General features: G+C 48.3%; 1 protein-coding gene across 1 annotated transcript in view; it reads right to left on the bottom strand.

The window, feature by feature from the left end:
• Window positions 1-4,374: 4,374 nt before the first annotated feature.
• The window catches only part of KDM5B (lysine demethylase 5B), a 60,086-nt gene continuing 51,343 nt past the window's right edge, over window positions 4,375-13,117 (bottom strand). Inside the window, exons 23-27 of the mRNA XM_069876227.1 lie at window positions 11,557-12,042; window positions 9,297-9,408; window positions 7,805-7,959; window positions 6,966-7,295; window positions 4,375-5,244 (exon numbers count right to left, since the gene is read on the bottom strand). Of these exons, the coding sequence (XP_069732328.1) occupies window positions 5,107-5,244; window positions 6,966-7,295; window positions 7,805-7,959; window positions 9,297-9,408; window positions 11,557-12,042 (1,221 nt within the window). The 3' untranslated portion in view covers window positions 4,375-5,106. The remainder of the gene's footprint in view (window positions 5,245-6,965; window positions 7,296-7,804; window positions 7,960-9,296; window positions 9,409-11,556; window positions 12,043-13,117) is intronic.

The following is a 13,117-nucleotide window of genomic DNA, read 5'->3' as shown; positions in this document are numbered from 1 at the left end:
CCATCCAACCTGGCCTTGAACACCTCCAGGGATGGGGCAGCCACCCCTGCTTTGGACCAGTGAACAGGCACAGCAGCAGCCCCAGCTTCGAGGTGTTATTGGGGGTGTTACGCGGGAGGTGCCTGACCCATCCCTGACTTGGTTAAGGTTTAACTCCAGGCAGCAGCAAGAACATGAAACCCAAAAGCCCAACAGACAGCGCAGCAGCCCAATGCCCGGCAAATACTCTCCAACATTGATTTTGCTCTCAACAAACCCTGGGTGATGGAGACGCTCTTTGAGTGAACTGTGCCATTTGTAGACAAGGAGCTACTAATTTTACTGCTTTTTATAAAATATTTATACACTTCTAAATGCCCGGCTCACACAGACTTCCATAGGCACCCCCTAGGCCCAGATCTGGCCTGGTGTTGTGATTAAACAGCCAAGTCCCTTTACGAGCATTATTGGAAGCAGCAGGATTAACAAACATTTTGGAACTGGAAAAACTGAAGTACATCATGAAGCTGCTCCTCTTCATTTAGGGGAGGTCACTGTTTCTTTTCAATCGCCTTTCAGCAAACCTTCTTCAGCACTTGGAATGTCGGACCCAGTAGCGCATCACATCTCACACAGGCTTTTATGGTTTTGTAAAATCTTTGTTCCTTTTACCAACATTTTTTGTCTGTCTCAAACAGAACCGGAGTGTCGAACCTGCAGTACTATTAATCTAGTCTGACTGCTTTATCACCTCATCCAGACACAGCTTTTATTTTTATTGATGCTCCTCTTGGGTTGGGGCTGTTGCTTCCAGCGACTGATGTGTTTACATCCTAGAGGAGAACTCTCAGTCTGCATGTTGTTCACTTCTGAAGAAACGACGAAGCTGTGTTTTCAAGGCTGCACCTCAACCCTTCTCTTGGGAAAACACAATCATTTCAACACTCATAGAAGAGCCATCTCAGCTCCTCAGTGTTGCTCCTGGGTAGCTGCTGCCTGTGCATGTGGAGACCTTCCCTTCTCTTCCCAAATCCCCGGTGACACGTGTAGTCGTGCCCTACAAGCACATCGCCTGCTGCAGAAAGCAACCAAAACACTAATTGTTGCTCTTCTCTGCTGATCTGGCGTCGACTCTGGTGGGGACCTGGCCTGCGTGCTAGTGCTCAAGCAGGGCTTTGTGCATCAGACATCTTAACAGAGCTGCCTGTGGACCAAGCTGGAAAATTAACTACGTGTTAATGCCTTGTTTCCTTGACTATCCGTGTATTCAGTCGGTATTGGACACCCCAATCCCATCCTTGGGTCTGGTGAACGACTGGTGAAGCTCCACAGCGCAGAAAGACAACATTTCAGTGCTGGTTTTCCCTCTCAGTGCCTTTTAACTTGCAAACACACAACTCCACAGCTGTAGAGGGAGCGTTCCCCTAGCCAGGAGTCAGCTGCTTGTACACCCCAGCTTCAACTGTATAGGAAATATTAGGGACTGATGTGCTGTTTCCAAGAAATTCTGTCCAGCGTACCTCTCCTGTCTTCTCACCCCAAAGAAGAGGTGTCTGAAGGTGCCGGGGAGGAGAAGGGCTCGATTATTTTACTGTTCAAGACAAGAAGTTTACACCAAAACCCTGGTGTGCTCTTTTCTCCACGTTTTTGTCTTTGCTGGTGCTGAGTCAGGCTGATCACAGAATCATAGAAGCGTTTGGTTGGAAAAGACCTTTGAGATCAAGTCCAACCTACCTGTCCGCTACTAAACCACATGCCTGAGCACCTCACCCACCTGTCTTTTAAACCCCTCCAGGGATGGGGACTCCACCACCTCCCTGCGCAGCCTCTGCCAGTGTCCGAGAACCCTTTCAGTGAAGGAATTTCTCCCATTTTCGAGTCTCCCCTGGCACAACTAGAGGCCATTTCCTCTCATCCTATCACCTGTCACTTGGAAGAAGAGATCAACACCCACCTTGCTCCAACCTCCTTTCAGGAGCTGCAGAGAACGATGAGGTCTCCCCTTCTCTGGACTAAAGCCCCTCCTGCAGAGCCTTCCTGACGCTCCCACCCAACTTGGCGTCACCTGCAAACTGCGGGAACACACAATCCACTCATCCAGACCACAGGTAATGATATTAAACAGAACCAGCCCTGACATGGAGCCCTGGAGACACCACCAAACAACAAATCTCTTGCTTATTTTGTTTGACAAAGCCAAACCCTGACCTAATCAAGCCTCAAGTATCCACATGGGGCTGAAAGCCAACAGGCACAGCCCCACGGCACAGCCACCTCTGCAGCAACCTCCAGCACCCGTTCCTGAGGTCACAATTCCAGCAGGAAACAAAATGCAAATCTTTAAGCAGACATCGTGCACTGTAGGCATTGGTCACCCAGGGACTGGATTTTCTACTTCAGGCAAAGACGTGGTAATATCCAAAGCATCACACTCTGGTTCTACTGCAATCATTAATCCCAACAAGAAACGTTGATGTCAGGACCATAGATGTCTCCTCTGACCCCTGCGCTCCACAGAACGACCACAGGCCCTTGCTCCTACACCAAACCATCTCGCTAAGCCTCATTGCCTGGGACTCCTCTGGCACTTTTTGGTAAGCAGCCATTGCTTCAATGGAAAATAAAAAAAGGGATACAGTGAGAGAAACTTCTATAGTGTTTTCAGCTACACCTGAAACCCATGCAAGCTCATTCCAATTCCAGTTTGTTCATCTGCCCCCTCTAAAAGGATGTTATTACAGATCAGGTGTTTCCACAGCTCATACTGTTACCTCAGCTGCACAAAGACTCCTTCCAAGCAAGGAAAAACACCCAGAAAAGGGAGGAGCGGCTGAGGGAGCTGGGGGTGTTCAGCCTGGAGAAGAGGAGGCTGAGGGGAGACCTCATTGCTCTCTACAACTACCTGAGAGGAGGTTGTGGAGAGGAGGGAGCTGGGCTCTTCTCCCAAGGGACAGGGGACAGGACGAGAGGGAATGGCCTCAAGCTCCACCAGGGGAGGTTCAGACTAGACATCAGAAACAAATTTTTCCCGGAAAGGGTCATTGGGCACTGGCAGAGGCTGCCCAGGGAGGGGGTTGAGTCACCTTCCCTGGAGGTGTTTTAGGGACAGGTGGATGAGGTGCTGAGGGGCACGGTTTAGTGATTGATGGGAATGGTTGGACTCGATCCTGTGGGTCTTTTCCAACCTAGTGATTTTGTGATTCTGTGTCAAAACATCCTTTTGGTAACTACAGCGAGTCACACCACGGAAGCACACACACACGTAACCAACGTACATGTGGCCAGGCTGCCTGACTCCCCTTCGCCAGCTCTTTAGGCCGATCCCCCAAGCCAGGCTGGAGATTCTCTGACAGGAGAAAACCATGAAGGAATTAAAGAGCTAACTCAATGTTCAAAAAAACCCACAGCCCTGGGACAGCAATTCCTGCACAGTTCTGACTCCACACACGGCTCCACCATGTCATTATCAGCCATGGACAGCTCAAAGGCTTCATCCTGCACCCAGTGACTGCACTTCTGCCCACGGCAAAAGGGCTGCAACCTGCAGGAAGGAAAATTGACAGCAAATTCCTCTTGATAATGAAGGGCAGGAATGCCAGTACCACTGCAATTTAGGTAGCAATAGGATGTTGCAAGGAGAGCGCTCTCTCCGAGACGAGGATCTCCTGGACCTCCCATCTTCCAGGGCTGCACAAGCTCCGCTCTGGCAGGCCCCGGAGCTACCCTGCTGTCACCAAGCTATTCCAAATGTGCATCAGCTCTGCACTAGGAATTGCCAGCAAGGGGGTTTGGGTGCAGCATGAAAGGTTTCAACGTGGAGCCCCTGCAGGCTTACATCAACGCGTCTCCTCCTTGAGGTCTGCTCCCTGAGCCAGCACCAGCTCAGCCCTTTCTTATCCCCCAGCCAAGGACCCTAAGGAGTCTTTGACAGAACCACCACCAGTCCTGAGATTTCCAGCCGAAATGCAAGCACCAGTGGCCGGAAGGAACCCACTGAGCACCAGCACAGGCCCTGCTGATGCAGCCGTGACCGGGAGTGTCTCCTTTGCAGCCAGGTGCACGGGGCTGGCAGAAGGAGCTGCCCCACAGCTTCATCGCTGTTGTGAATCCCCCTTTCCTGCCCCCACCATTTCACAAACTGTAGTTTCAACCCTTTATTCACCCAACCTGTAAACAATTCCAGTTTTGGAAGAGCTTTGCAAAAGACTTGGTAAACATCAGGGGAGCTTGGGGTGAACATGTTGATCTGCCTCCTCCCCAGGCTGAATAAATGAGCAAGGTTAGAAAGTATCATGGCTTTTGCAATTCCTTTTCTAAAGAAGGATTTCTCTTGAAGGAGAGAACTCACCAGTGCCATCAGACCCAGAGGGAAAAGAAAGTGCATTTCAAGCTCTCTAAAAACACCAACATTTAATTTTATAACATAACCAGGGGTTTATTCCACAATATAAACTGCAACATTTGATACAAGCTACCCAAAAAAGGAGAAAGCCAAAATACAGCTGTGGCAAGTACTTTACAGACCTTTTTTTTTTTTTTCTCCTGTGTTCTACATCACCGGGCCATCAGTGACACTAGGATCTAACATTTGCTTTCTGTACACCAACCAATGCTAGAAGCAACACGCCGTTCCGAATTGTCATTCCAGTCACTGAAACCAGACATAGAAGTTATTGCTCAGATAAATAAACCTAGTCTACGAAAAACAAAGTGGAAAAAAACTAAAGTCTCCAAAGAGTTAACAGAGTAAACAGGGATTTCCTCAAAAGAGGATTTATTGGAAAATTCATGGTGCGGGGTTTTTTGCACCTAAACCAAGCTGAATTAAATACGCCGGTAAATCCCAGAGAGGTAATTTAATGCTGTACAATAAAAGGTGCATGTTTCAAATGCCTTCCAAATTGGTGGAAACCCCTGCTAAACAGTCAGCATCTCAAACCTCAACAACCACAAACAGATCAAGGAAAAATACAAAAGTGTCAAAAATTGTTTTGAGTTCTGGAAAATGATCCCATAAGGATAGAAGTAGCACCATTTGCAACCTGGTATTTAAACCAGCCCCTGCGGCTTTATTGGAAAACTCAGACAACCTTCTTTACTCAAGTCCTGAACGGTTTACGGGGAGTTTTACTTCCGATATGGAGAGCCCTTCCCGGAGCAGCTGGCGCAGATGTAGTCCTCCTTCTCTGCCATCTCTGGGGAGATGCCCACACACACCTGGTGGAACCACTGGTTGCAGCTGCCATCGCACTGGACCCAGTCAACCTAGCAAGGAATAGACACAGCAGTGTTCAGAGAAGGACTGGGCAAACACATGAGCACTTGGGACTCTTTGTGGGGCTCCATCTGTTTAAATGAGTGTGAAATTGGGGCACAACAACCCTATGCAGAGCTACAGACTAGGAGAAGTCTGTCTAGAAAGCTGCCTGTAGGAGAAAGACCTGGGGATGTTGGTTGACAGTGACTGAACATGAGCCAGCAGTGGCCCAGGTGGCCAAGAAGGCCAATGGCATCTTGGCTTGGATCAGAGATGGCATGACCAGCAGGGCCAGGGAGGTTCTTCTCCCTCTAGACTCAGCACAGGTGAGGCCGCTCCTCGAATCCTGTGTTCAGTTCTGGCCCCTCACCACAAGAAGGATGTTGAGGCTCTGGAGTGAGTCCAGAGAAGAGCAACAAAGCTGGTGAGGGGGCTGGAGAACAGGCCTGATGAGGAACGGCTGAGAGAGCTGGGGGTGTTTAGCCTGGAGAAGAGGAGGCTGAGGGGAGACCTCATTGCTCTCTACAACTACCTGAAAGGAGGTTGTGGAGAGGAGGGAGCTGGGCTCTTCTTCCAAGTGACAGGGGACAGGATGAGAGGTAATGGCCTCAAGCTCCACCAGGGGAGGTTTAGGCAGGACATTAGGAAAAAATTTTTCACAGAAAGGGCCATTGGTCCCTGGCAGAGGCTGCCCAGGGAGGGGGTTGAGTCACCTTCCCTGGAGGTGTTTAAGTGGACGAGGCGCTGAGGGACATGGTTTAGTGATTGATGGGAATGGTTGGACTCGATGATCCAGTGGGTCTCTTCCAACCTGGTGATTCTATGATTCTAAATGTCCCACTCGAGAGCTGGCTGGGGCACACCGCTTCCAGGACCCCTGCAGTCCAGCTTCTCTGAGGCCGAGAAGCACACCTCGCTTACCCCTCCTGCTTTGCCACCTATAGCAAGACTATGGATGGCAACTTCACCAACCACAGCCCTTCCTGGGCACCCGGGATGTCCCTCTTCTCCATCTCTAAGTACAGAAGGGCCTGGGCAGAGCTCCGAGGTGCTGCCCCCATCCACAGAAAGGCTGCAACCCACAAAGTCTGCCTGCACATCCCCACCTCCTCCTCCCCACTCCATGCAGATGCTTTGATGATCCAAGGGCTGGGGCACCTCTTGTGCAAGGACAGGCTGAGAAGGTTGGGGTTATTGAGCCTGGAGAAGACAAGGCTCCAGGGAAACCTCAGAGCAGCTCCCAGTATTGAAAGGGGCTCCAGGAAAGCTGAGGAGGGGCTCTTGATCAGAGAGTGCAGGGATAGGACAAGGAAAAGAATGGTTTTCAGCTGAAGGAGAAATTGATATGAGACCTCAGGAAGAAACGTTTTGCTGTGAGGGTGGGGAGGCCCTGGCCCGGGTTGCCCAGAGCAGTGGTGGCTGCCCCATCCCTGGAGGTGTTCAAAGCCAGGTTGGATGGGGCTTGGAGCAACTGGAAGGTGTCCCTGCCCATTGCAGAAGTGGATGGGCTTTGAGATGCCTTCCAACCCAAACCATGCCATCCATTTTCCCCACTCCCAGGTACAGCGTTGCTCTTGGAGGAGGTGGGAAGGATCATTACTAAACATGTCTCAGCAGCGGCAGAGATTCTCTCTGAGTCACTAAGTGCCTCAGACTCTCTTTGTAAATAATACTTCTGCTGAATGTCCTAGATTCCAACATTCAGAACACACCGTCTGCCTCTACTGACCTCATCTCCCTCGGGCTGGAGACAATTCACAGCAGGGCAGATGGCATCTTCATCCTCAGAGTCCTCCTGCTCAGAGAACGACATGTCTGAGGGAAACAAGTGGCTCTCGCTGGAACGCTGCATCTCAAGGAGACGCTCCCGCTGCTCTCTCTCCAGTTTGTGAGTGCACAGATCCTTCGAGTGACTCAGTTTCAGTTTCTTCTTTTTGGGTGTTCTCATTTTTTTTACTTTTGCTCTCTTCTCATCACAGAAGCTCTCTCTCTCAAAACGCCGCTTTAGTTTTCTCTCCATGTAACTAATTCCATCTTTTTTTCCTCGGCAACACTCATTCTGTTGGAAAGATATTTTGACAAAACTGTAAGTAAGCAGCTAACACTCCTTATCCTGTTATTCCATACCTGCTTTTAGGAATAAGCTTAAGTAAAAGTGCAGTGTTTGACAGAGCGCGGCCTCTTCCACAGAAGTGGGATGCGTAACGGGAGCACAGGACAGGGTCACGTCCTAGTGACATTCCCTGCCTGAGTTCACTGCTTCAGAGGCAGCTCTCTCAGAAAGCCTCTTAAACACTGGACAACAGCCAGGTTAGGGCAGATGTATTTAAAACACAGACAGTGACCATAAAAAAACAGATTCAAATTTAAAAAATGCATTAGGTCACAATTTACGTTCAATAGTTTGTAACAAATTCGTTATCAACTTCCTGGTGCCTTCTGAACAAGGGAAATGTATTTCCATGCAAGTGCAGACACACACACACAAAACTCTTTGTAATGCTTATGGGTTCAGGCAGAGCCTCCACCCCAGCGTGAGCCCAGGTCCACTGCCAGTCAGACACTTGCCTTTTCGTTTGTCGGTCCCAGGGCTGATCTCTGCTCTGTCTGCAGAACAGGGCTCTGCTTCGTGAACAGGATCTGGTACAGCTCCTGGATCTCAGGCAGGGAAACCTGGAGCAGCTGGGCTTCCATCATCAGTTCATCCAGCTCTGTGCTAATGACTTATGAAAGACAGGGAGAGAGGAGAGAAGGAATTTTTCAGTGTCAGCACTGTTGAGAACTGCACAGATAATGAAAATTCTTCTCTGGTAGCACATAAAAACAAAAAAGGAAGACTTGAAATCTGCATCTGTATGAATGAACTCTTATTTGTTCCCTCTTCACTAATCACTTTTAACATCAGGGTTAAAAAAGTCTTTGCACAGAAGTTACTGTGCTGTGGCTCAGCATCCTTCCCAGCTTGCACTTTTTGCTGGTTTGAGGATAAGCAATTACCATCATTCTCTGCAACGTCTCCTGCTTCTGAAGCTACCAGAAGTGTGACCATCCCCTCACCGTGTAACAAGTGGGTAAGGTGAACAAATTGAGTGGGATCCTTAAGTGAAGCCAAGAGAGAAGAGGAAGAAAAACCAAGAGGATCAGCCTTGCCACTGAGTCCTACTGTACCGTCACCCCTCGCTGCTGCCATCCAGCTTTCGAAATAGTCACAGCTGGGGGAGGCCAAAATCATTGTGTAAATAACAGCTCATTAATACAGCATTCAGTACAACTCAAATATGGCCTGAGAAATAAACCTGGCAGTGTTTGAGTTTAACTGAAACATTAAACTGAATTGTCTTGTGTAAAATAATTACGAGCTGAGCTGCGCTGACTTGAAAACACAAAGATCAGATAAGAGCTGTGTCCATGGAGCACCACGCATCAGGAGAAAGAAATGATAAACAGCTTCTTTTGGAGCTGCAGAGGGATGCAGTTGACAGCACGCCTGTGTTTGTGCAGTAAACAGTCCGAGGTAGGAAGCAGACATAACCTGCACCGAGTCACCTGGAGCATCGCAGCAGCCGGGACAGCCAAGGAAACACAGGCCTCTGCACCTCTGGCAGCTGGACTCTTGTCCTACGGATTAAGTACCCCATGGTCTCCAGCACTACCTTCCCTGTGCTGCTCCCATCCAGCTCCTACAGTTTCAGCAGACTCCCCCGTCCCTCTCTTCTTCCATCCATTTCCTCCTCCTGCAGCCCAGCCGGCCGCAGCCCTGTGGGCTGTTCCCACAGCAAGGGGCCAGGCCCTTGGCCGACACCTTTTCTCCCACCGCACTCCAACTTTTCATTACACACATGGGAAATTTGGATCGCTGAGAACTCTGCCCCTCTGCCAAAGCCGGGCATTGAGTTCCAAAGCTATTGAGGGGATGGAGAAACAACCAGGCACGCTGCACAGCCATCCACCTCCCTGCCTGAGCCATCTCCTGTCAACCAGGACACCCCCTCTTCTCTACCAAATACAGAGGATAAAAAAAGGAGAGGAAAAAAAGGAAACCCAAGTGAAGAATACGAACCATGAAGTGGGATGCAGTGTTGTCCTGTAGAAAACGGAGAATGTAAATATATGGTTCTGCTATCCCAGTCATGAGGCATGGAGAAAGACATCGCTCCAATTGTCTGGGACACCTAGAAAAGAGACCAAACGTAACACATCAGTATTTTCACTGAACATGTAGTTCTGGAGTGTCAATTAATGGCAATAGAATCAAAACCTGCTTCTCTTAGAATTGCTTAAATCTTGTATTCCCACAGACTGTTCAATCTAATTGCCCAAGCCCTTCAGCTACACCAGGAACAGGCAAAGCAACTTCACTGCCAGATTTCCGAGCTGTGAATGATTATTGTCCCCGAGATCAGAAACCGTCCCTAGCACGGCAGCAGCGCAATCGAGCTGAGGAGAACGAGCCTGCAGAGCAGAGAGAACACAGGCAGAGTCACTGCAGGGATAAACCCAGGCTCATGGGGGCAAGGGTTGCAGCTCTAGAACAAACACGTGCTCATTTATGCAAAGGCCACTGAGGGAAGCTGCAAAGTGACATGTTTGGATTTACAACTCTCAGAAAGGCATCTCATCAGAAGCATTCCAAACTATCATCTCTCCCATTACTCAAGGGTCTGGGTTCATTCAAAATCTGCTTCCCGCTCACAGCAGTCTTTCAACTGAATTTTTCAAGCTCATCTAAGTGTTCCACCTTCTCCACTTTGGCTAGTGCCAAAGCAGCCCAAGTCCAGCAGCTACTGCCACAAACTTCTCGGAGGGAATGAGAGCATTGGATTGCCCCAGTTAACAGGGAAAAGACAATTGTTACAGGACAGGAGAGCAATGCTTGTTTCACTAAAAATGCACTTCAAATCCAAAGCACACAGGAGCTTCTCAGCACAGGAGCTGAGCCTTGGAGCCACCTCTGACCTGCCCTCACACCACTGTCTCCAGGAAGGCTCAGGCACAGGGAGGGACCCACGTTGATGCACATGGTCCGATGCTCTTCCTTTGAGCTTCCCAGGGACTCGTGATTTGGGAAACACAGTCCCAAAGGACCTGAACCAGCTCTGCTAGAGCCACTTCGATTTAAGAGTTTACTGGCTTGAGCTCCAGACCATATGAAAATGGCTGGACTGCTTGCAGGTCAGAGGGAGCTCGTGGTACCACGCTGAGCTAATAAAGCTAAGCTCACTGCTGCTGTCTCAGGCCCAAATGTCTCAGCATCTACTTACATGCCCAAAACATTGGTTGTTTTTCTTTAAGCTATACTAGTTGATCTGGTAAAAAAAGATACTTTCAAAGCTAAATTATCAGAGAAACTCTCGTAGATGTATAAACACAGTTTTGATTTCTAAAACCAGGCTTGCCTGTTTGAAAAATCTGGTCAATGCAGGGAACTCAGCTGAGCTCCCCAAGAAGCAGCTACGGTGCCTCTTTAGGCATGTGACACATTTTATGTTTTAACTAACTATGTGAAAACACAAACCCACAGACAAACTTTAAGAGGGTTGGACTGGCAAAAGTCAGGTTTTCAATCAGAAACGAGAAGTGCATCTTATTTTGGGATGTTTCATGTTCTTTATGCTGCACAGATCTCATATTTTACCTTTTCTCTGCATTTCTTATCACAGGAAAATTAGAAATGCTTATCCCAGTTGCCACCTTCTCCTAGCTTTCTGCTGAAAGACCTTTACTGGAGGAAGGGTGGAACTCTACCCTGACCACACCTGAAGTAGTTGCAGTCGCTACCAACTCAGCAGTATAAGCAGAACATTCAGCATGGGAGTTCCAGCATGAACAGTAGGGAGAAAAGTAGTAACAGGTGAAGACACCCTGTTGGATACAACCTTATCTGACAGCTGAGCTGGTACCACACTGGACAGTTTATGCCTCTTTTACCAATTCTCATCACTAAAAATGACCTTGAAATATTTGTAAGAACAGAACATAAAGGCTAATTGAATACTAAGCACTCTAGAAACAATAGTTGCAGCAACTCTTTCATTAATAGTGACAATTAGAGCGTAGCAGCCAGGAAGAGAAAGGAAAATGGGCCTTTGAGGAGCAATTGTTCGCAGGACTCCAGCAGAAGGAGAACATGACGCTGTTGCTGGAGGACACACGCATCCTGGCTAACTGTCAAGGCAGAGACCAAACTCCTTATATCTGTAAAGCAAATCTGCCTTGCCAATATTTGTATGCAGAGACACCGAACCCAATGCCCAGAGAGTGACAGGGACTGCTCTTGCTGGCCACCCACGCCAGGAAGCCCAGCAGCCGCTCAGCCTCACCTTGTTTGTCTCTGGCAGCTGGCCTGCCGCAGCTTGCCATCTGTTGTACAGTAATCCTGAGCCAACTTTGTCTTGTATAAGTTTTAGATTCCCTGAATACAACATTTGTTGTGCTCTGTGCTGCCAGTTCACAGTTCTCTCGATCATATACCGTAAGGCGTCCCCCTCTGGAAGCCGCACACGGATACGCTGCAAGGAGGCCAGCAACGGTAAGATCTTTTCTAACGGTGGCTTTTCTGATCGATGACAGTGTGGACAGAGCCACACACGAGGTCCCTGCAAAACACTGGGCACTGGAACACAGCCGGTATGGAAGAACCCTCTGCAGAGTTCACACTGTATCATCGGAGCAGCTGGCTCCTTCTGGCATAGACAGACTTTGAGTTCTGCATCCTCCTCACTCGACAGCACCTTCACTTCGTTTGCTGCTCGCAGAGAACGCAACGCTTCCATCTCCTTTATTCGGGCTTCCCCGAGCGTAGCCATCTAAAAAGGAGTTCAAAGAAAGGGATGTCATTTCAAAAGGGACATTGCTCATCAGAAACAGGCTAACCTCTGTACAACCACACCCCTCAGACTATTTCAGATTGTTTAGAAGCTCCTGACTCCTGTGCACCTTCATGGCTTTAAATGTTTGAAGTGAGGCAGTTATGAGGACTGTGCGGCGACGTGACATCAGCTTCCTTCCATTTTCTCATTAGCCCTAGAGATACAAAACTCATCCCCTTTGCAAAATACCCTCCAAACTCCTTTGCTCTCTGTTTGAAACCCTTCAGACTTTGTACTACAAAACCACTAACCTCATTAAAGCAGCTGAAATTCTGAAACCAGTGCAGATTTGCCTTGCAGGTACGTCTCTAGGAACACATCTCTCACATATGTAGCCTGACCCTGTTTAATGTGAAAGTATCTCTGGGCTGTTTTCAGAAAGCCCAGTTCATCTTCAACACCCACACTGCGCACACTGTCCAGCACTCAGGGCTGTACCCTCACCTAGGCACTCGCTCTGGGGTTTGCAAACACGGCAAATACTCCTGAATGTGGTGTTTGCCTTTCCTTCACCCACTCATGAGCCTTTTTTTAAAGGAATCCTTAGCGTTAGCTCCTATTAAAGACTGCAGTAGATCTCTTAAGGCTATTAGTAGCAGCTGCAACTAATAAGTTCTCCACATTTTATTACGGATATAAAAATAAATGTATTGAGGAAAGTATAGAAAAAACAAAAACCAAAACCAAAGCCCTGAACATACAGGTTTCGAGTAGTTGCTACAGGTTAAGGCTTAAATGTCCCATATGTAAAGGGATAATTATAGTCAAACCCTACCAAATCAGCCTACTGCTCCTCACCAACTGTGGGATGTTGTTTAATCTGATTGTGGTAGAGGCTCCGAAATAGATATTTTGGGATGAAGCACTTTAACCACCAGTGCCTAAGTCTGCTCCATCCAGATCAGTGTTTTACTGACTTCATAATGCATGAAGTTTTCTTTAATTATTTATGTGCTTGTTTTAAATATAAATGGTGTTGGGTTATTGTGTTCTTTGTAAGGAAAACAGGTCT

The sequence above is a fragment of the Phaenicophaeus curvirostris genome, chromosome 24, assembly GCF_032191515.1.
Source record: "Phaenicophaeus curvirostris isolate KB17595 chromosome 24, BPBGC_Pcur_1.0, whole genome shotgun sequence".
Taxonomy (NCBI): domain Eukaryota; kingdom Metazoa; phylum Chordata; class Aves; order Cuculiformes; family Cuculidae; genus Phaenicophaeus; species Phaenicophaeus curvirostris.
The sequence above is the reverse complement of the archived record's forward strand: the minus strand, read 5'-3'. Positions and strand labels throughout refer to the sequence as shown.